Source organism: Spea bombifrons, chromosome 2 (assembly GCF_027358695.1).
Source record: "Spea bombifrons isolate aSpeBom1 chromosome 2, aSpeBom1.2.pri, whole genome shotgun sequence".
Taxonomy (NCBI): domain Eukaryota; kingdom Metazoa; phylum Chordata; class Amphibia; order Anura; family Pelobatidae; genus Spea; species Spea bombifrons.
Genome location: NC_071088.1, coordinates 35,229,446 through 35,253,334, shown reverse-complemented (window position 1 = coordinate 35,253,334; position 23,889 = coordinate 35,229,446). Strand labels below are relative to the sequence as shown.

The 23,889-nt window shown below is 37.1% G+C and overlaps 2 protein-coding genes across 2 annotated transcripts in view; one reads left to right on the top strand and one right to left on the bottom strand.

The window, feature by feature from the left end:
• EFHC2 (EF-hand domain containing 2) overlaps positions 1-4,212 on the top strand; it is a 46,623-nt gene extending 42,411 nt beyond the window's left edge. The window contains exon 15 of the mRNA XM_053457464.1: positions 3,960-4,212. Coding sequence (XP_053313439.1) covers positions 3,960-4,055 — 96 coding nt within the window. The 3' untranslated portion in view covers positions 4,056-4,212. The remainder of the gene's footprint in view (positions 1-3,959) is intronic.
• Positions 1-23,889, bottom strand: part of LOC128475015 (amine oxidase [flavin-containing]-like) — a 275,083-nt gene that overhangs the window by 54,132 nt on the left and 197,062 nt on the right. The window lies entirely within an intron of this gene.

The following is a 23,889-nucleotide window of genomic DNA, read 5'->3' as shown; positions in this document are numbered from 1 at the left end:
CTAAATAAAAAAAGCTTGTTATAAACAAAATAATACTCATTTTATTGCTACCAATAAATACCTCATTCATCAAGAAGAAATATGTAACTCACTGTGGCACCTAAGACAAGCTCTGACCTCGAGAGCAATCATAGCCTGGAGGCCCATACACATTTTTTCCCTTTCTTCCCTCTTAGAAACTGGGCCTGGCAGAATTCCTCCTCATTAAATTTAAGAATTTTGTTTATTAAGTTTCCTATGTATCTTTTAGATCTGCTTTCTAGAAAGAATGTTTAGATGGATGAAAGATATAAAGTCTTTTACATACAACAGTTTTTTCTGTTACAGCTTCCCGTAGCAGTAAAAACATTGGTATGTCCGTCTAATTGCACCCTAAATATAGGTGTGTTTTTCTCCTAGAGCGTGGAGGGATTATATAAGTAAATGATGTAAAACTAAATTTCTTCATGTTGTTACTGAACTAATGCCAAAAATAATGGGAAATTAGTTGACTTTTGCCAGTTTGTATCAGAATTGCGTGCTAAACATTAGCCCCAAAGTATTGCAAAGGAATGCGCAAATTGGATAAAGAAATAAGAACCCCAAGATCTTATAGACACTATGTGACTGACTACTCGTTTATCCACGAGATATAATCATGTGCTCATTGATCTTGCACATTTGTGGACACACACACACAGATCTATGATAACCATAGCACAGAAAAACCCTGGCTCAAACAGTTCCAATGGTCTGCAATGCAAAAAGCAAAGTATAAGGTAACAGGCATATGCAAATGAGGGATCCCATGTAAAAATGGGTAGGAATTCAAAAAGTGTTATACCTGGTGTCCTAGAATGCATTTGAGACTTTGTATTTTTATAAAGTATACTAATAAAACTTTTTTCCTATAGGGTAGTCTTATATTCAGACTTTTTCCTTTTTTTTTTGTTAAATTAATATTCAAATTTTGGGTGGTTGTCTTATAATCGAGCAAATGCCATAATATTTTTGTCTGGTGTGGCTTCTGTTCTATGGAGGAAGTCCTGTGCTAAATTTATATTTACATTATAAAGTAAAAATACTTTTAGCCGTGAAAGGGCTGGGTGTGATACACAGTAAGAGCTCATAAATTATAAAAAGGATAAATAATAAAAAGAGGGGCCACCAGACAGATGGCAGTGAGGGTTTTAAGGCCAAATTTAAAAGAACTAGAGCAAGTGTCCATCTTGGAGTCTTGTTTTTTTTGGTAAATATTCCCCTAATGATCACAAGGTCATCTCCATACATATATCCAATTTACTTGTAGTGCGAGGAAGGTGATCATAATAATACCATATCGCCAAATATTTCATTAATATATTTTTGAAGATAATGTATCATAGAAAGGAATACCACTAACAAATGCTAAATTATATCTTCTACTATGATGCTTCAATTAGAATTTTGACCGCAAATTGTCCTTTGTGTCCTTTAAATGTATGATAAAGATAACCTATGGGTACAATTTCCTTTTAGATATTGGATGAAAATATACAGGCAGTAAGTAGATAGGAATGGAGGTAACTCAGTCTGTTCTATTCTGAGGAAACGGTTGTGACAAGTGATATCAGAAGGTTTAAATTTCTCTAGACTATTATTGACTGGTTGCAGGCTAAACACAATCATATGTCAACACTAGCTGTTCAGAACAGCACTTCAAATGCACTTAACAATGCAAGACTTATTACATTACACTAATTAGCAACTAAGACCTAAACAATGGAATTTGACTAGTATTAAAAGTTTTACTTGGTCTTGTGTTTGTATAAAATAGTTTATATATACTCTGTTTATATGTTTATATACTATATATACAGTATATACATTACTGTTAAAGTCACTTAGAAATGTTCTTGTGTTTAAAGAAAAACAAATTGTGTCCATTAAAATAACACACAATGGATCAGAAATACAATGTAGACATTGTTAATGCTATAAATGACTATTGTTTTTTAATGGAATATCTTCCTAAGCATAGAGAGTCCCTTTATCAGCAGCAATCACTCCCATGTTCCAATGGCACGTTGTCTTAGCCAATCCAAGTTTAAGTTTAAAAGGTTAATTGATCATCAAAAACCCTTTAGCGTGGCTAGAAATTTCCTTGTTTTGCATGAAAACAGCTGAGTGACCCCAAACTTTTAAAACTGTAGTGTTCAGTGCCCTTTACTTATATGGCAACCTTGGTAAATATGAGCAAAAAAAAAAATACTCAATACTCTGCTCTCAGGGATATCAAACAATTGCTAACACAACCTGGTTTATAAAAAAAACATGTTAAATATATCTGTGGCACAATTATTGGCACACTTTTAGTCAATACTTTGTGCTACCTCCCTTTGCCAAGATATTAGCTGTGAGTGTTCTCCTATAATGCCTGATGACGGTAGAGAATAATGGCAAGGAATCTGAGACCATTCCTCCATACAGAATCTCCCCAGAGCCTTCAAATTAAAATGTCAACGCCGGTGCACTTGCCTCTTCAGCTAACCCCACAGGTTCTGTATGGGGTTCAAGTTAGGGGACTGGGATGCCCATGGTATGACCTTCATTTTGTGGTCAGTAAACCATTTTGTGTTGATTTTTGTATATGTTTTGAAACATTGTCCTGCTGGAAGATTCAACCACAGCCCATTTTAAGCTTTCCAGCAGAGGCAGCCAGGTGCTCATTTATTGTGTTGATATTTGATAGAGCCCACGATGCCCACGAGGCAGAAAAAAAAAAGCAGCCAAACATTAAAGAACCACCATTAAATTTAACCATGGGCATGAGGTACTTTTCCATATGGCTACATATCTCTATGCGCCAAACCCACCTCTGCTGTTTATTGCCAAAAAGCTTGATTTAAGTTTCATCTGACCATAGAACCCAATCCCATTTGAAGTACAAGTAGCATCTGGCAAACCAAAGATGGTTATGGGTTTTTTGTGGATGACAGTAGAGGATTTTTTACCCCAAACAAGTTGTGGTGATGTGGGTGATGACAGATTGTAGTACTGGAGACTTTCTGACCCCAAGACGCAACTAACTTCTGCAGTCCTTCAGCTGTGATCCTTGGAGATTTTTTGGCCACTTCACAGTACGTTGAGACAATATAGACACACGTCCTTTTTCAGGTTGAATCATAACATTTCCAGTTTATTGGAACTTCTCATTTATTGCCCTGATGGTGAAAATTGGCATGTTCAATGCTTTTGCTATTTTCTTGTAGCCACTTTCTATATTGTGAAGATCAACAACCTTTTGCCGCACATCACAGCTATACTCCTTGGTCTTACCCATTGTGAGGCAATGTGAATTTGGCCTAATATTTATACCTATACCTATTTATACCCTATGAAACAGAAAGTCATGGTTGAGCAATTTCCTGTTCCTAATCACCCAAGCAAACTAAAAAATGTAAAATATCAATGGGAAAAGACTTCAAATATATTTTTCTCATATGAATTTGTAGGGGTGTAATATTAGTGGATGGCACTGTATATATGAGTAATATATATATACACACATGGTTTTATATACTATTATTTATATAATATATACGTCTGCATGGAATTCTAGATTTTACAGTAAAGGATAACGGTAGATCACTCAGCCATAGCCCAATCTCCGCTTTAGATGAGCTGAACTCAACTGCCAGATATACAAAAAGAACCCAAAAATGAAAGGAAGGATGAGACATCTTAGCTTTGGTTCTTTCTGTCGCTCTCCTAATGAGGCAGGCTGAGACAAATGATGAACTTGAGCTCATCTTGCGTTTATACCCAGTCTTAATAAAATCCATAGGCAGAGTGTGCTCAATAATGTCTGTAGTTAACTACTGTGCAAAATTAATTGTCAAAAAAATTTGAACATTTTCAAAAGAGTGTGAATTAGTGTACTAACACTGCTAAAGGGGATTTAGTAGTGTTATAACTATTTGTTTTTTTCTTATTTTCAGTATGATGCTGAGTGGAGCGGAGGAGAAGCAGCTAACTCTGTCAAACGTGTCAACTTTCTGCTACTTCTTAATGATTTATTTGGTCTAAGGGAATAATTTGAAGAACACTTAGAAAAGGCTTCAGGTATCACTAAGTGATTTGGATGAAGAACAGTTTGTGTAAAAAAAATATACATACAGCAAAGCCAGAAAATGTACCAATGACCATGTGGATCATTATTTAAAGTTACAATAAATTTTGTTGTGAAGTGTTGTGGTTCCAATTTTAATTGTCTAAACCTTGACAAAACTGAGTGAGCTCTAGTTAATCTTATTATATCACACAGGATAGTTTAAGGTTAATTGACAAATAGTAGTGAAACATATTCAATATATTTTCATAAGCTGGGTATTGACATAACCATGTTATAGATCAAAGTTCCTTGCTATGGGATGTCCTTTATCAAGCATATCAGGTTTTTTGAAAGACAGCCCTGAAGGACCTGAAAAAGAACATCATTTTTTTGGAAAACACCAAGCACGTTATCCAAAATCTCTTGGTATCCTGAAGGGGACATACCAAGACATTTTGGACAATGCAATGTTCCAACTTTGTGGTAACAGTTTGGGAAGGCCTGTTTCTGTTTCAGCATTACTTTGCCCAGTGCACAAAGCAAGGTCCATAAAAGACATGGCCCTCACACAGCCCTGACCTTTGGGATTAACTGGAACAGAGATTGCGAGCCAGGCCTTTTTATCCAACATCAGTGCCTGACCACACAAATACTCTGCTGGATAAATGGGCAAAAAATCAAACAGAAACACTCTAAACTTTGTGAAAAGCCTTCCCAGAAGAGCAGAAGCTATTACAGCTGCAAAGGGGGACCAACTAAATATTAATGTCTATGTATTTAGAATGTGGTATCATTAATGTCCTTGTTGGTGTAATGGTAAGGTGTCTCAATACTTTTATCCATATAGTGTATTTAAAGATCAATTCAGTTCAACAAAACATTTAAAAGAAATATAAATTCTATGTAATGTGTAAATTCAGTGTAGGCAAAAGAGCCAGGAGGACTGCTGGCATCTTATATGAAATATGTATAGTGTTCCTTATTTTTAGTTTTCGCTAATTTCTACCCATATTCTACTATACTTTCATGTGGTTAGTGTTTTTTGTAGATTTAAACACACATTTAAATACACAATTTACCTCTCTTTTGTATTGGCATAAGCCTTAACTCCAGAGACCACAGTGGCATTCATTCAGGGAGCTTTGTCTGTTTTACAATGGATATACAAAGTACATTATTCCTAAAACCATATAATGTACATTGAATTTTGCTTCCCAATCAGATTTTGATTTCTACCACTTTTTAAGTTTTCTAATATAAAAAGTCCAATGTTTCTTCATAATCATTGTCAGTGCAACATGTATCAACATTATTTTGATGTTATTTAGATGTTAAATAAATATACAGAAAGGGGAGAACACTCTAAAAAGCATACTTATTCGCATTCTGGGATGTTGCTGACCTGACCTGCCTGCTCTACAGACCCCTTGGTGCCCCATAGCTAGTGTCTACAGACAGTGACAAAGAGAAAGCCAAAGACTAAGGCAGGCAGCCATTTGCAACTGGATACAGCAACACCTGTCTGTCTTAAGCACAGTCCCAAGACCGACCCTGCCCCTGAAAATGCCTTTATTTGGTAACATAAGCATTCATTTTGGTCACTCCAGAGACCACAATGGGTTACATTCTGGATGTATTTCTATGTCTGTTTTACAGTGCATTCAATTATTAGTTTCCAAAGGATACACAAATAACATTACTTCTAAAACCACAAAAAGTCCAATGTTACTTCATAATTTTTGTCAAGGCAATTTTAAAATTATTTCATGACACACTTATGATGTCTAACTCAACTACTGAATCGTTCAAATAGCATGGTAGTGACAGTCATCTAGGAGCTAGGTACTGGCTAGTATATCCAGATATTATGTAAATAGTTGAGTCCTTCAAGGACATATTACTAGTTACGTGCGTCACAACTATGGAGGTCTACTGTTTCTCTAAATTAGTCTACATAGATGGTAAGAATCTCAATCTCCATTCTAGTATTCAAAAGTAGAATGCTATTGACAGCTGAATAGTAGAACAATTATGGATTTGGGTACTTCTCATTACATATGCTCCCACATGGTTCAGTCCCAATACATGACACAATTAAACATCAGCAAACATTAGTTTTTTTCATGTGAAACATTAAGATGAAGTATTAGAATGCATTTGTACATGATGATTTTAACATCTGAGCCGCAAAATTATCAGAAAATTATAAATTTGTAGCAACCAGGCCAAATTACCAATTCAGTTTTTTGAAGATACAATGGGATTACTTGCAATTGATTTTTTGAACCAAAGAAATGTTCCTCATTACTTTGCTTTATGCTTTCACAAACACTAGACATTGATTTTAACCCCTTAAGGACAATGGGCGGTCCCTAAACCCATTGAAAACAATGCATTTTGAGCCCGTACATGTACGGGCTTTGTCATTAAGGGGTTAAGTTCTTGCATTTTCTCAAACCATAAATAATAACAAAACAAGGAACGACAAACTTTTGCTGTCTATTTCTTTTATCTATTCTATGTATCTATTCAGGACAACCAGCCATCATCAGAAAGAAATACAATTTAAACAATTAACTGAAAACATAAAGCAATGCACGAATATCTCCTTAATCCATTCTTGGCAATACATTTTCATAGTATCTGTTGTAATTGTTAATTATATATATAAAAAGGATAATCTAATTCTGAGTAAAACAATAATGAAAATGTGCGTTTTGGTTATTATTCATGTCTGGTTCCTCTTTTGGGACAAATAGCACCACTGCAATATGTTAATTAGCATTATATGCAATTATATTTTACCCAGTAATTACATATTGAATATATGGTTTTTTTCTTTATTATACGTCCCACATTGTTCCATTTCATATGCTAAGATAGATATTTGCTACCAAATAATGTTTATGTTCAAGAATTTGCTATGTAGATAGAGCGTACAAGTTAAATATGAGAAGTCTGCTAGCAAGAGAGTGACATGCCAGAAATAGCTACAACAGGACTGTTTATAAGATAAGCCAAATTAATAATATGATTAAGGAAGAATGGTAGAATAAAATGGTCTATGTTTAATGATAGAGTTACACAAATAATAGCCTCGCTTAACCTTCTTTTTTAATTTCCACTAGAACACTTTTTGTGTAGAGGATGGATAACTAACGTCTGTACCAACATTTAAAGAAAGAATCAAGGGCAATGCCCTGAATTTTCACTTCCTTACACACTACAGAAGATTTTCAGTTGGCACTGCCTAGTTGTGTCTCTATTTAGCAAGTTACCATGTTTAAATTGTGTCCAAAATTTCACAAAAATGGCCCTTTGTTACCCCCAACAGTACAGAATGTATCCGTCTCCTCTCACTAGATCAAGCTTTAATTTGAAAGAAGACATTGATTAATATAGGGGAGATCCTGAAAACAGGTGCTTTCTGTACTTTTGAGGAGTAACTTCAGAAATGCTAACTCAACTCAATTAGTTTGAACTTTCTTCCTGTGAAAGAGACGGTGTAAAAATGTGCCTTTTTCGACATGAAACGTTATTAGTTAAACAAACGTGGTTTTTATTATTATTCTTATTTCTTTTAAACCGTGACACAGTGAATTAACATTATCTTAGTTCAGGGACATTTTTTACTTTCTTGAAAACAAAGAAACACAGTAAAATGTACAATATAAAAATTGTCTAAACTTGATGAAATCCATATGTAGAGACAAAGGTTCTGTTTTATAACAGTGTGGTGGCTCTGATGTCATGCCAAAACAGCAACACTGGGAAACTTTGAAAGGTTACTTCATTTTCCCCTACGTTATTGCTTATTTATCTAGTATGTATACAGCCCTGATCTTATCTTAATTTGCTTTACTTTTCTCCCAACACCTCCTAATTTTCCATGCATAGATGTCTTGTTCCTATTTATGGTTTTAACCAAAGGTCACCGCTCCCATTTCTTCTCTGGATTAATTCAGATCTGTGATTGGAGCTGCTTTCTAGAATATCCATGTAAAGAATATCTAATGGCAATATCTGACAGCGACCCATGAATATAAAATGAAATCAAAGCAGAAATGAAATAATTGCAAATCATAATTTAGAGAAAGTATGTTTAATATAATTTCTTGGAGCAATAAATAGATGATATGAGAAAAACAGCAAAATAACGCATCATCTGAGTATAAGAATGGTTTTGATAACATTTATATGATTGTTCTGCACAAATTTGTAGTATTTTGATAAATGTCCCAATTTAATTTCCCCACATAGTCCCCTCTGTCTGTTTAGCCATGTGTACTATAATACCAGTGGCATACCCCAGTGGAGAGTTTACGGGTGCATCTTCCCCATAGTTATTTCTAGACATGTGCATTCAGATTTGAATGAGTGAGTATGTACAAAGTCTTGAAAATGAGGCCAGACCCCCAATGAAAAGGATGACAATGAAGCAAAAAGCTCAGAATTTTCATCCAAAATTTGTGGATGTTTACACTCTCATTCTTGTTCACTCCCTGGCTCACTCTCTCAAAATGTTTCCCTACCTTCTCTGCCAACCAATTCCGCTTCTTCATTTTTCTTTATCTTCTCTCTTCTATCTTTGTCCGCATATCCACCAACATAACCTAGCTTGAAATCATGGCGCTGCCGAAAGTGCTGCAATTTTGCCAGAAGTTCACTTCAGGGCAAATGGCAGCACTTCCAGAGACATCCTCTATCATGATCCTCTAACTGGGGAGAGGACACTGAAAGCACCAGAATTTTGGCAGAAGTTCACCTTCAGGTGATGTCCTCTCCCGCGATACTCCAATCTGAACTTCTGTCAAAATGCTGCTGCTTTCAGGGAAATCCGCCCAATTGGAGTATTGCAGGAGAGGACGTCCACAGAGATGAGGACAAAGATAGAAGAGAGAGGATGAACAACAAGAAGATGCGGAAGTGGAAGCACAAGTGGTTGGCAGAGATGGTAGGGAAACATTGAGAGAGCATGAGAGTGAACAAGAATGAGACTGTGAGAGAGTGAGTGAGAATGAATGTGGGCACTGGGCAACAAATTTCTTCCTGAATTAAAAATGCCCCCTGATTTCCATCTGAACCGATAAGGCAGGGTACGTAATTTGTTGCCAAAAAAGAACCAAAATATGTGTCTGAATCATTTTATTGGCCCATTTGCACGCCTCTAGTAAATGCATCAACAGTTCACAATGCTGCATATCCTATATACCTCAACATTACTTACTATGGATCATCTATATTAATTCCCATATTTATGGTGTTTGTTAACATTTAAATAAAGATGATAAAAATTGTTTTAGAGCCTAAAGAGTCCTACAGAAGTTTGTCAGGATTGGAGATGCAGTTCCTTACTGAATATATTAATTTATTGAAAGATGTCAGGCAGTCTTTAGATTCCACTTCAGTTCATAAGGGCCATCAGGAAAAAAAGATCTGCCTGTATTTAGTATGGAAAGATGGCCTACCTACATATGTTGCCCATTAAGTAATGGAGAAATGTGATGTAGGATTGAACCTTCTTTAATGCATCATTAGTGCACCTAATCATCTGTTAATTGTGCATGTTTAGTTACATTATACTACTTTTTAGTTTTACGTTTTAAAATAAATCTTCTACATATCATTAACTGCTTGCCATTTTAGAAAACATTAATGGCAGTCACAGTAGGCACAGGGCCAGTATTTGCTCAGTAGTGTTGCCAGTTTTGATGGGAAGATAAAATCTTTGTATTCTCACAATAATATTTCTGTTTAACTGGGTGGGAGTGATGATTGAAAATTTGGTTATGGCGATAGTGCTGACTAAATCAGTCAAAGGTGAATACACCCTCACATAAATTTCCATTTAGAATTGGAAATTGACATCACATGCAGAGACATATGGTTGGCAGTATATCAGGTCAGCTAATGTATGGAGTCACTGTTCTCAGTAACTGGAATAATAAGAACAAATATTGTTGTTCAATATGACAATAAAAGGCAGACTTTTAAGACTATAAGACACATTGAGGAGAAAACACGAGGAATTGTGGGGGGTAATCCACATGTATCAGACATGTACATCAGTCTTGTAACAAAGACCAGCATCATTGTTTTAACACGCCATCGTTGACATGAGCCCCTACCATTTTTGACATCAGCTTGGGCAGATTCTATTCACAATAACTTCTAGGTACAGCATGCAACCACATTTATTGAATGCATCTGGATCAATTTCTTGGTGGAACCAGAAGAATCTCGATCACAAATATGTTAATAGATTTTAACTGTCATTATACAAGAGTTAGTTGGTTTACATAGGGCAATCAAACATGTTAAGAGGAAAACGCAGCAAATACGCAGTTTCCATCAGTATAGATTGAGAAATGTATACATAGCAGTCCAGTCAATGCTGTCAAAGAGCTAACCTGTGATGCTTTCAAGACATCATAGTTTCCATTTTTTAACTCAAGCACTAGGCCTGGACCCACATATAGGTTGCCAAGGCTGTATTAGGCTGTATAGCCCTGAAGTTTAGGGGGTTTGGTCCTAATGAAGGTTACAACACTTAATAACTAGTTTATAGGTTTCTTTAGTAACTGAGCGCTTAATTAAGAAAATCCCTTAATGCCTTAATTTAAACTAATTATAGCTTTAACACTATAAAGCACTATAATGCTTCTGTAGCAAATATCCCAAAAATAACCCAAGGCACCAGGGTCTCAAATCATTTTCAAAGCATGTATGTTGGTTTATTTCAACTGGGTGGCATGATATATCTGGTCTGATTTAAAGTGTGTTTCATTATAGTGAGAATGAGTATTCTGCGTAGGAGTATAGCTTTCAATTTTGTGTTTTTAACTTTCAACTAGTGTTTTTAAGTTATTTTTCATCTTCCTTTTTGTATAAACATCAACAATTTTGAACTGTCATGATGGACCCAGTTGCTGGTAAGGAGTACCCTGACAAGAGCCTAAGTTGCACAATTCAAACTTCACATATCCCTTTCTGTGCAGCCTCTTTGAGAACAATGTTTGGTTAGAAGGAAACGCAACTGAATAGGCTACAAATAGCGACGATCAAACCACTCATTGTCACATACCATTTAACATTAGGGTCCTGACATCTACGCTGTTGCTTGATGACAGCCCGTTATGATCATAAAATTCTCATGGACATAATGTACTGCCTACATCATCCACCAACTGTGCCTTGTCTCTTGCAGCCTGTGCGGTTTGAGAACCTTTATTACTGTATCATATGAGGTATTATAACTTTGGTGAATTATCATTTTTACCATTATTTTATTTTATCCATTTATTTATATGAAATATATATTACTCATACATTTACATGAACATTACAAGTAATACATTTATTTGATTCTGCCAGTAAACTTGCTAGTCATACACTAATGCAATATGTCAATTGAGAGAGTGAAGGTGATTGTGAGAGTTATTTGAACGGTGATAGTGAATGACAGTGATAACCGTTTGAGCCAGTAACCTAATTAGATATATTTTTGAGCTCTGGTTAAACGCAAATCACATTCAATAAAACATATTTTTGGCATTAGAAACCCAATGTATTTCTTCACTTCTACTGACCTTGGAGTTATTTGTGTCGCATTATGACACATGCCTTACAGGATTATCAGGGGAGATGATACCATTATGGGCGATATGCATTATCTTGTCTTAAGGTATCTTTGGTTACTAACGTGAGGCTTATAGGATTTTAAGTAATCTGTGGAACGTAATGTAGTCTTGCAAGACCATGTGATTACAAGAAGTGACGTTCATTCAATATCTGACAGAAGATCAAAAAAATCCTAGCTTCACAAAAAATAATGCTGTCATTAAGAAGGATTTTTCAAAGCATAAAACAGATTTTATAATAAAAATGATTAATGACATTGATTATATCTGTAACGACAATCGTAAAATTACAGAATAAGCATTATTAATTAGAAGCAATTACTGATTTCCAGTTCTTCTCTGAGCCAAACAGAATTTTTGCACATATGATCTGTTTCAAAGGGAACTCCCACAAATTTACTAGTATCACATAAAAATCAGGTTTTAAAAATATTGAGTTTTCCATTAAAAAAACAATTTTAGTTTTTACATAATATAAATGTTTTTAAGACAAATCAGTATTGTTTATATGTATGTGTTCTAACGCTGTTATTTTATGGACCAAAAATGTATACAAAAACTTATTTGCTCTGAAAAAAACCCCCAGCCTTATATTCGAGGTTGTCTTATAATCAGACCTCAACCTTGCAGCACTGCAGGAGACCTGGATCTTCCTCTTTGGCAGCCGACAGATGTCCGCATGATGCGTGCAGACAACCTCTGCTGCTGCCTGCACTTCTGCCAGGGCTTCTACAAATGAACACCGGCGTAGAAGTCCTGGCGAAAGTGTCGAGTATCAGGAGGATCCCCCGCAGATCCCCTCTCTGGCTATTAAGTGAACACTGATTATTCACAAAACTGATATCTAATCCTTTTTTACTAAAGTTAAAGAACTTGTCTCTTATTACTTTTTTTTCTTTTCTTTTTTTTCTTTTCTTTTTTTTGTCTCTTATTACATTGCTTGTGAATTTAAAAAATTTACTAGAACAATTATGTTGCACCCTAACAAATGGACTACTAGGCATTCCATCCAGCTACCTATGAAGATGGCAACTTGAGCAATCGGTGTATCCATTGCCATCAGTGGGTCTAAAAAATACTTTTGAATCAACTTTTCATTCAATAAAGAATAAAAAATTAATACTTTATTTCAGGGGTAAAAACTGAATTATAATCATTACATTTGGATGTGTACAAACTCTTACAAATCTCTGATAATGAGGGCAATCCTTGATGAAACTGCCGAAAATTAAGTTCAGAGATTTTTTATAGGATTCTTGCATTCATTGCCACGTGTAGCCAACAGTACATGCTGTTTTGGCAACATTCCAATTCATTTTGGTGATCCTTGATGAGGTAAGTGGGAGGGACTGTGTAAAGGACAGAACATATCAATGACTGATAAGTAGAAGTAGCCAAAAAAACAGGGGGTGGTGTCATTAATGATTATGGCTGTGCTTGATGGGCCAAACAACCTGTGGGAGTTTTGCCTTACTTTTTTTTACTCTGGCCAATCAGCATTTACAAGAGGAAGGAAGAATTAGATATATAAGTGTGCTGATGCAATTTTAATTAGTCAGTAGCAGCAGTTACAGACTGATGGGAGTTGGAGTGTGAGACAGCGACTGTTGGCTATGATTGCTCACATTGCTCACATACAATACTGCATTTATTTTAATAAAATAATTATAGTGCAGAAAATGTACTGGTTTGGGGTAGATTGGAGAAGCCGACTTACAAAGATTGCATTACATTTTTTCCCAGTTTATGTTAGGGTAGTTTAAGACTATTCATGCTATCAGCCAAACCTCTGATTTGTAGACAAATTACTGTTTTATGACCTTCAATTCATTACTGAATAAGAACTGGAGGCAAAATCTGGCATTTCAATTTGTGGAATTATTGAGCAGGGGGAATACCTTTTAATGCTTTTTTCATTTTTACTACAAATAAAAAACAAGACAAAAAAAGTGTCTATGAGATGGAGTGATTCCAGTTATCGTGGGTTGGGCAGAGGTAGTGCCAGGTGTATACAAACAAGTAGTAGTCAGAAGTTGAACTACCATGACTCACATGCCACAGCAATATGAAACATTCTCTACTAATAGTACTAAAATCTTGGAAGGCGCAGTTTTAGTTACAACTAAGGACTCACTGAGGAGTCATGTGCTGGTGACTAGGTGGGATCCAGGGCAAAGATAGCTTGCACACTATTTTGTGGCGAAGCACTGAATTAAACCAACGCTACCAGTGTAAGCACAACTGTGCATGGTGCTACCATAAGCACTGGCAGCAGTCTCCAGAGCAAAGATGGGCAAAGCATTGGCACTGTCAGATGATAGCAGCAGATCTATTTTTGTTCAGAAAATATTGAAGAAAAAAGAGGGAAGGTCTACTCTTGCAGCAGGAATGGACCTTACTCCGTCTTCTGCCCAGGTGGAAAAGGATATCAATGTTGCTGATGATGACAATGACCTGGATTTAGATTATGAGCCAATTTAAGGAGTGACACATCTTCCATTAATAATTTCTTTGTTAAATATGGTGCTCCTCCCACTCCGCCAGAAAAGGGTGTGGTGAGGCCTCTGCCGTCTCGGGGAGTGTGACATGTACAGGTTGGGCAGGGAAATCCACAATTTGAATTGGATTGAGAAGTGCTGTAAAATTGCCAGAGCCAAATGACCCGGAAACAAAGTATGTTGCCTGTAGGCAAATTTGGTACAAAACGCTTTTGCTTGTCGTACACAAGTCTAATAATCAATATGGTTTAAATACAAAATAAAATTATTAAGTAAATCAAGCTCTCCATCTCAGATAACTAAAGTATCATCCATGTAACACTGTCATCGTACCTAGTTTGCGTTGTAGGGATTATTGTTCCAAAGAAAGTTTTGCTCCCAGTCATTCACATAAAGGTAACTCGCTGCAAACTTAGTACCCATATTGGTCCCTCTTAATTCTAAATAAAAATCATCAGCAAATAAAAAATGATAATGTAGTAAAATAAACGTAATAGAACTGTTTCAAATAAAATATTCCTAAATTATGATCTATTACCATGTATAACAAGGTTATATCAAATGTAACCCATATAAACGAGCATTTCTATTCAATCAAGTTCTTGTAATATCATTGTTTCTGTTTTTCAAACAAAACCATGTCACCCTTACAAAGACCTCTCTTTTTTCAAGATTCACCAAATCCCATCCTAAGGGCTTATATTTATCCAAAATTTTAATTTATTTTTTATTATATTTATTAGATTCTCTTTTCAAAGTTAATAATAAATTGTATAAATTCTCTAGCACAATTTTCCAAATAAGTATCCCACCTGGTTGTAAAATTAATTTTATCTAAACCAAATGCTGAAGTTTTAGGTATGTCTCTCTTTTTTCCCACATGTAAATCTATATCTCTGGAAGATATAAGCCCATAATTATATTTTATGGTACAAGCTATATCTGAAGGTGCTTTACCGCTCTCATGTGTTTTCTTTTTCCCAACAATATTTTACACTGAACACCACACAAATAAACACAATGTTCTCCTTGCAATAAAAATAACAATACCACTCATTCTTTTTTTGTAACCTCTTCAATTAAGAGTTTCCACTTAAGAGTTCTCACTTAGACTCGCCCTGGCTCAGGATTTGCAAGAAGGGATAGATCTTCGGGACAGGAAATGGTATAATATATATGATTAATTACATTAAATACAAATTTCATGTTTACTGATTCCCGTTGATGATAACATGCTATGAATTGAAATCATGCTTCTCCCACCCTATGGTTTTCGACAATGGTCTGTGGATGTGGTAGGAGGTACTGGATACATCTTATAAAGGTATTAAATTGGCATAATAACCCAGTTAGCCCATTGTACAGCACTGAAATATGATGGTGCTATTTAAAATACCGTATTTACTCGGTTATAAGACGACCCCAAACTCTGAATATTAATTTAGGAAAAAAGCAAAAGCCTGAATATAAGACGACCCTACAGGAAAAAAGTTTTACTAGTAAATATGAATTCATGTATACAATTTTTTCATATTTAATAAAAGCTATGAGTAAGAAAAATATTTTTTTGTTTTTATTTCCTTTTATTTGCCAACTTGCACCCCCCAGTTATGCACATCTGCCCCCAGGCTTGCTGCTCTGCCCCCAGGAATGCCTTGTACCCTCCTATATGCCACTCCACCCCATGATATGCCTTTTAACCCCCTATATGCCACTCTGCCTCCAGAAATGCCTTATACCCACTCTGGCATATAGGGGATATTTGATTGTAGTATGGATATCCACCATACCTCTCTTTGTAATATTTTTTGGATTAAATCATCTCCTCTCTAATTTCCTAGTTTTCTTTCAAAACTCATTACTTTATTTGTAGAAGGATCCTTATTATGTATTTTACAAATATGATCTGATAATCTCAGGCCTTGCCGGGACTGGCCGTCTGCAACAGCAGCAGCATATTGGGTGCTGCACCATGCTTCAAGAAGCTGGCTACAGCCATGCCACACACTACCTAATCATTGAATGCAGCGCATGTTCAGCAGTTGGTAGCACTTACGTCAGATTGTTGCTGGCCTTAAAATGCCTCTCTGTCGTCGCCACTCTGAGCCTGGATATGTTGTGTGTAATTAGACCTTTTATGTTGTTAATATGTTTTGCTAGTCTTATCTTTAATTTTCTAGTAGTTTTTTCTGTATATTATAGTACACAATGTGTGATGGGAGTTTTGTCTTTCCTATGGCTTTTTAGTGCTCATGTAGCTCTTCTTTATCCTTGGTGTCCTTTCTTATCCGTTTCCTTGCTCTACTTGTTTCTTGGAAAATGGCCATAGTGTCACAGACATAGTGCTTATATGTCCTCTAGGTTGTAAGCGCTCCTCACCTGTTGTCTCTGTAAGTCAAATTCTTATGTTACATACTACTTGTTATGTCCTGTCTACCCGATGTACAATGTATGCAAGTGCTATATAAAACAATAACGAATAAATAATAATAATAATGTTTGCACACAACGCTTGCTGGATCATGGAACACTGTCCTCTCAGGGAAGTATATGCCTCTACCTCTAGAGAGTATAAAAAGAACTGTTGTGCAGCTATTAACTTGAAGCTCACTGCTTGTTTGTGTCCATCCATTCTGTACTGTTGGTCGTGGGTGTTGACTGACGCTGACATGGGGCTTCCCCTATTCTTGCTGAACTAACCGAAGCTAAGTAAATTCTTTTAAAATATTTTGACATAATAAATCACATTTAATTGCATGAACATGTGTCTGGTGTTATGTTATTTTGGAATCTTAACTAGTGTACTGACGTAAGATATTGTTCTGGCTCCAAATATGAAACAAATGTTTTCATTGTTTCTTCTTTCTATGTTTAAAGAGTTAGTAATTTTAACTTAATCTGTAAAGTTCTTACGGATAAAGGCATTTCTTTTCATGCTGTCGTTCCCTCTGTTTTATCAGCTTGGTAGGTAAGTAACTAGATACAGGTTGGGTATCCCTTATCCAAAAAGATCCAAAATCTTAAATTATTTGTCAAATAAGGGAAGTTTAGATAAGGGATACTCACATTTGGGGAGTACAGGAAAATTCCTGTTGCTGGTGTCTAACCTCTCCTGTGGTCTGTATAGCATTTCCCTGCCCCTCTTTGGCTTCTCTGCTGTGACGGGACAGAAACAGAAACTGGAGAATGAGGATAACATATGCCTGATCACCATACTCTGACACCAGCACTCTAAATCCATTATCTGACATTATCACTTATCCGGAATACTACTGGTCCCCGCCATTTCGGATATGGAATACTCAACCTATATTATTTTTTCATAATTGGTGTTTTTTATTTATTATAAATGTTTTTTTTCTTCTAAAATGAAATTAACATCTTTATCTTTTGACAAAGATTTTTTCCAAGTTGTTTTAGTAATATGTACATAAGGAGAAATTTGCAATATAAATGGTACATTTTTATAGACGTTCTTTTTTCTTTTTTTTATATATCTCATCTCTCTGTGTCAGCAAATTCCAAGAATGCCTTTATGAGGTGAGCATGATTATAGCCTCTTTTAACAATCACTGTTACAGATGTTACAATCTGTTTTTTTTGGTATAAATGTTGTCCTTAACCCTTTGGAAAAACATCCCGTTGAAGACATGCTTGGCATGTGATGAGTTTACACAATTTCTCTTTCTTCTCCCAAGCGATGTTGCTGTAATGCTTCGGTGTCAAGGCATTCAGCAACCCCAAAATCTGCAGCAGTCTGATCACTCCACAAACAGGCCGAACGCTCTAGACCCTCCTGAGAACTCTGAGCTTCCCCTACAGGTTGAATACAGGTATTGTCGCACTGGGGGAAAATCCTGAAATTTGAGCAGAAAAGTTCAGCACACTCATGCGACAAAAAATCATTGCTAAAGTCTGATAATGTAAAAAAAATCAATCTTTATTCACTCTCAATAGTCTGGAATAACGATTGGATTTTTTATATAACTGGACTTTAGTAATTATTTTTTTGCATTCTACAAGTAAGTGTATTTGAGGATTTTCTACGTTGGGCGGAACAGGGATCCGTAGCTGCAACACTTTACCTCCTGCCCTATGCATGCTGGCAGACAGGTGTCCACTCACCGATGCAAGGTGCCTGGGGTTCTGTCTCAGGGTCTCACTGCAAGTGGGCAGAGAGCTGCTAGCTGGCACAATGTCCCCAAGAGACCTGTACTTACCTGTCTTCCATGCACTGTAGGATCCCACAGGACGATCACTGGGGGCGCAGCTGGAGGTGTGGTCGTGACAGGTGGTGGGGCTTGGACTGGCGCTGGATTAAAAAATCCAGAAATGCTCTCTGATGGCACCCTGTTGTGGTCCTTTGCTGTGAGCTGTATTACCCTTTGCTTGTCTGAACATCCCTTTGCCTTGCAAATTGTGCTTCTACCTGTCCTTAACGTGTACCAGCCTGACCTGTGTGCTGGACCTTGATTTGTACGACTGCCCCCTACGTGTACTGACCTGGCTATCCTGACCTACCAGAACACTTTAACCCTTGGTATCCTGTATTACATGTTTTACGCCTATCCTTCGTTTGAGCCTGAACCTTGCATTCTTCATTCAGTACCTATACTTACCTGCTTACACCGAGGCCACCTTACTGTTGGGATCCTATAAGCCTGAATTTCCCCAACTAGGGGCTCTACCCTTTGTTGGTCACATTCTAAGCAGAAGAACTTCCATGGCAAGTACCTCAATGTAATTCCTTAATGTTGTTACCATCAGGGGTTCCATCCAGTTCCAACAAAAATATAAATATATTATATATATTATTATATATAAAGTCAATTATATAATAATATATATAATATATACTGTATATAGTTTATTTTTATGAACAAGTCCTAAACTTAGCGCACATTTTCACAAAAATCCTTGCATGGAAAGAGTTAAAATAGTGGCATTTGAAATATCCATGGGGTGTCTAGCTTTCAAAAATGTATGATTTGATTGGGAGTAAATTAAATTGTCTGGGTTGAAAAATGTCCCAACTAGGACATGTGGGCAGAATGTAAAGATTCCATTGTGAAAAATGTCCAAATTTGGCCATTTAGCCCCAAACAACCCAACAAACTCATGCATGGGTGATATGACTGTACTCAGACATTGATACATACCAGGAGCTGTAAATTCATACTTAAAGTAGAATGTGTGTGAAAACAGAGACACACAGAAAAAAAATATTACTGAAAAAAAAAAAAGAAAAACCCATCAGGAGATGTTGCTGAATGCATATTGGAGTGTTGTTTGTCAGTGACAAAGTTTGACAAAGGCTGGTAGTAGAATTGGTGCATGGAAAGGGTTAAAATACCAGCATTTGAAATACAGTGGGATTTATAGTTTTCAAACATATGTGGTTTGATAGAGGTAAATTGAATTGTTGATCTGTCTACGATTCAGCATCACGCTCTGGTATTGGTTTTCAGCCGGCTAGACTTTTGGCTGATTTTCTCTTATCAATTTGGATTTGGGGCCTCGACCCGCAGATACCGCCTCCCGGCTTCTTATCTCAGCTCTAGGGTGCCTTCCTTCTAACCGTACATTACAGTGTGACATTTAATGTCAAATAAGATCTGTCTAGCCCATCTGATTGTTTCTTGCTGTAAAAAACTAAAGCAATGACCTGACCAAACCTTAGGCGGCCCCAGTGGTGTAACACAGTAAGCAATTCAACAGCATGACTAAGTATCTTTAATGGTATGAACGCACAGAAAACCCTTCCCTTAAAGTGTTTCAATGAGATGTGCAGTGAACCCGAGCACTGATATTGAATACATTTGTAAGACATTTTTATATTACATACAGTTATTAAAGGTCCATGCGTCTATACTTCCCATTAAAGGGGCATTTACATCTTATAACATCTCATACAGAGAAGAAAAGAGGTTAAGATCAAAGACTCCGGCAGGGAAGCACCTCTTTATTTAAGTAAGAGAGAGGACAATCTCATCCCTATGTGAAACAAAAGTTAATCCTGGAGACAGAAGGCATATGTGGCAATACATGTCCATAATACCAAGTATATATTGCGATAAAAGACAGTCTTTGGGATGGATATTAGCCAGAACACACAGTTCCTGGGAAAGACATTCCCTGGGGAACAATCAGACCAGGAGAATACAGTGCTTTGAAAAAGAATTTGCCCCTTCCGATTTCTTCTATTTTTGTTTATTTGTCACATTTAAATGTTTCTGATCAGCCAACTAATTTTAATAAAACGTGATAAAAACACAAAATGCAGCATTTAAAATATAATCAAAACCAAGTGTCTGCGAACCCAAATAATAAGTGAGTAAATTATATGAGCAACACAAAACTAATCTGGACTCTGTAACATCCAAAACGGAGGACAACAAGTTTTCTTTTTTTCTTTGATTTTTTTCTTTGTTTTTTCTCTTCCCTTTATATATAAGCCTTTTGTATACTGTGTGTGGGAACTCTTGCTGGAAGGGTATCTTTGTACATATTATTTTTGTGTTGCACATATAATTTACTCACTTCTTATTTGGGTGCGCAGACACATGTGTGGTTTTGACTGTATTTAATTTTGGGGAGTTTGCTCCTGTGTCTTTGCGGCACCACCTCACCAGAAGGTGTAATACTTTTATTTAATTAGAATATTGCGCTTCACTTTTTTGTATTTTGAGCATTTAAAATATATTTGCATTTATTGATGGTAAAGAGTTAAGCAAAACCTATATCATATCTGGGAAAAAACCTAAACCTAATAACTGGTGGGCCACCCTTGATGACAATAACTGCAATCAGCACTTTGCACTAACTGGCATTTTTTACATCGCAGAATGTCAAGATGTTTTTGGCAAATGTTAGACAAGTCTTTGTGTTCTTTTTTGGTCAGCAGTTTAATGTTGCATTTAGCTATAAAACAAAAACCCCCCAAAAATTTAACATACCTTCCGTATGAAGATTAAGGTTGAGCAGCATGAAATATAAAAGGGGGGCAATTAATAGCCCTTTAATAATGAAATATAAAAGGAAGATGTTTAAAAATCAATTTATGTCATGTAAGTGTCACAAAAGGGTTAAAAATAACCAGGAAATTATATTGGTACCTGGGAACTCTCAGAGTTTGACCCAGTAGCGTACATAGCGGGGGTGGTCCGCCCCGGGTGCTGCTCATCAGGGGGGTGCCACGGCTAGGGTGACCTCATGTCCCGGATTTTTTTTAATGCATAGGAGAGAGAGGAGCAAGGCAACCGCTCGGCACCCCTCAGTCTCCTTCACAAGGCCTCTAACTCCGTCGCGGTGCCAGCATGTCATGCTGAGCACTGGAATATGACGTCATATACTATGTGCTTGTGAGTATTACTCTTTACTATTTGGTGCTTGAAGAAAAATAAACCTTATATTTTTGGAGGTCAGAGATACGCAATTTGTATGGCCCAGCCTCTCTGTCTTCTCCCCAGTGGCTGAGAGGACTCCTGGGAGAAGGCACATTTGGCCCTTCTTCCCAGTGACAGTTATGTTATTTGGGAGAAACAGAGTGCAGTTGGGTATACTGAGTATACTACTCTTTTGTTGAAAAATTGTTTTGGGGAGTACCGATTTGTAGCTGGCAGTGGTGGTTCAGATCTACAGCCTGACTTTGGAGTCAAATGGTCTGGGGTCTTCTCCGACGTCAGTCTCCCCCATCAAAGGAGATACGTGACGGAGTGTTTGAGGGAACTCTCCGTCATTGGGGCCCCTGGAGAGGACTGAAAGCAAGCCTGCTACTCACATATTATGGACCTTGTCTCCCTGCCCTGGTGAGTGGGACTGTTGTCCTTGCCTGGGACCCAAACTCCTCAGGCTTCAAGTGTACCCCAGTACTGGTTAGTGGGACAAGGGCCTCTTGTCAGCTCCCCTGCATCCACAACTCTGTGGATCCACAACACTGAACTGGTAGCCGACCCGGGTGGGGTCTGGCCCCAGTTCAGTCTTCTAAGGGGCGATATGTGACAGAATGACCTGTCATACAGGGCTCCCAAGATACTTAGAGATGACTCCAGCCTGGCTGTCAAACAAAGATAGCACAGGTATGAACTCCATTGTTTAACTAATCCCATCAATAGGATTGCTGCCAGGGGGATTAAAGGTTGGGTTATATACATATATCTGTTTATCTATGTTAATGCAGTTCTGTGGATATATGAGGCTATGTTTTACAATAATAAAATGTTAATTCTTGCTGTACTCAATGTGTACATATTGAGTACACACAGTAGGGTTCCAAGGTGTGCATGCTGACTGGTGCTGGAAGTTATTTCGGGGACTACAGGAGGAAACATCTGGGTGATCTCTGGGAGTTACTACAGCTCTCTTGTTGAACCAGTTACAGTGGTGATCAACAGTATCAAAAGCAGCAGAGAGATCCAGGAGATATTGGAATGGAGAAGTGACCTATTGCTTTGGCAGAGAGCAAGTCAATGGAGAATTTTGTCAGTTCTGTATCCCCTTATGACCAGCAGTAATGATTATAATTATTAGTGATTGTTTTATATACTGCCATCATATTCCGCAGTGCTGTACAAAGTTGACATCCAACAGGAAACAACTAACAAATTTAACACATAGCACAGTGGCAGGCTACCACATAGACAACAAAGGCACATGCACAGAAAAAAAACAGCTTCTTGCATAGCTTGGAAGGAGACCTTGGGATTCTGTTACTCCATCACAAAATATACTATAAGACCAAAAACAACCATTGGCAGTAGAATGGGTCTTACTGAAGAGCTCAGTGACTTTAACCATGGTCAGTTAATTCAATTTTCATTTTATTTTACACTCACACAGTAGGACTGCCGAATGATGGAGTGCTTAGCACATAAATATTAGACTTGGGCACCAGGGGGCTCTTCGTCTTCGGCAAAAAAAAAAAATCTTCATATCCCGCGAATATTCGCCAGTTCCTGTCTTCTCTTCGGGCGAATGTTCGTGGACATTCTTCGTGTTCGTTTTTTCTTTGTTTTTCCAGGTAAGGGGTTAACGCGTACCGCAGCAGCTCTGGCGCCAGGAGTTTAAATGTCTGTATGAGCAACTCTATTGGTCGCCAGCAGGGGGCGCCCTGCTGGCGACCAATGAGCACACTACCATATATGGCTAATATATCTTCGGGCAGAATGCTGCCATCTATTGGTAAGATACATTGAGTAGCATAATAACTTTGGATTGTTCCATATGCTTGAAATCCAAAGTTATTATGCTACTCAATGTATCTTACCAATAGATGGCAGCATTCTGCCCGAAGATATATAAGCCATATATGCTAGTGTGCTCATTTGCATTTATTCAAACAAAATATATTCCCATGATCCTTTCGTCTAATAGTTTAATACAAAAAAACCCAAAATAAATAGAAAAAAGTTTGCAAGTTCGACAGAATTAATGTCTACGAGTGCGGACATTTAACTGTTGCAGCGGGGAGACCAGTGGTGTTAAATGTCCGTACCAGCGACTTTGTTGGTCGCTGGTAGGGACATTTAACTGTTGTAGCAGGGTGCCAGGTTGTTTTATTATTTATTTCTGCAACCAGTGTTAAGGGGCCGTGCGAGTGCACCTATTGGTCTTACACGGCCCTTTAACGTACGGATTTCTGCTCCCGTTATCTAACGCAGCATCGCAGGGGTTAATGGGA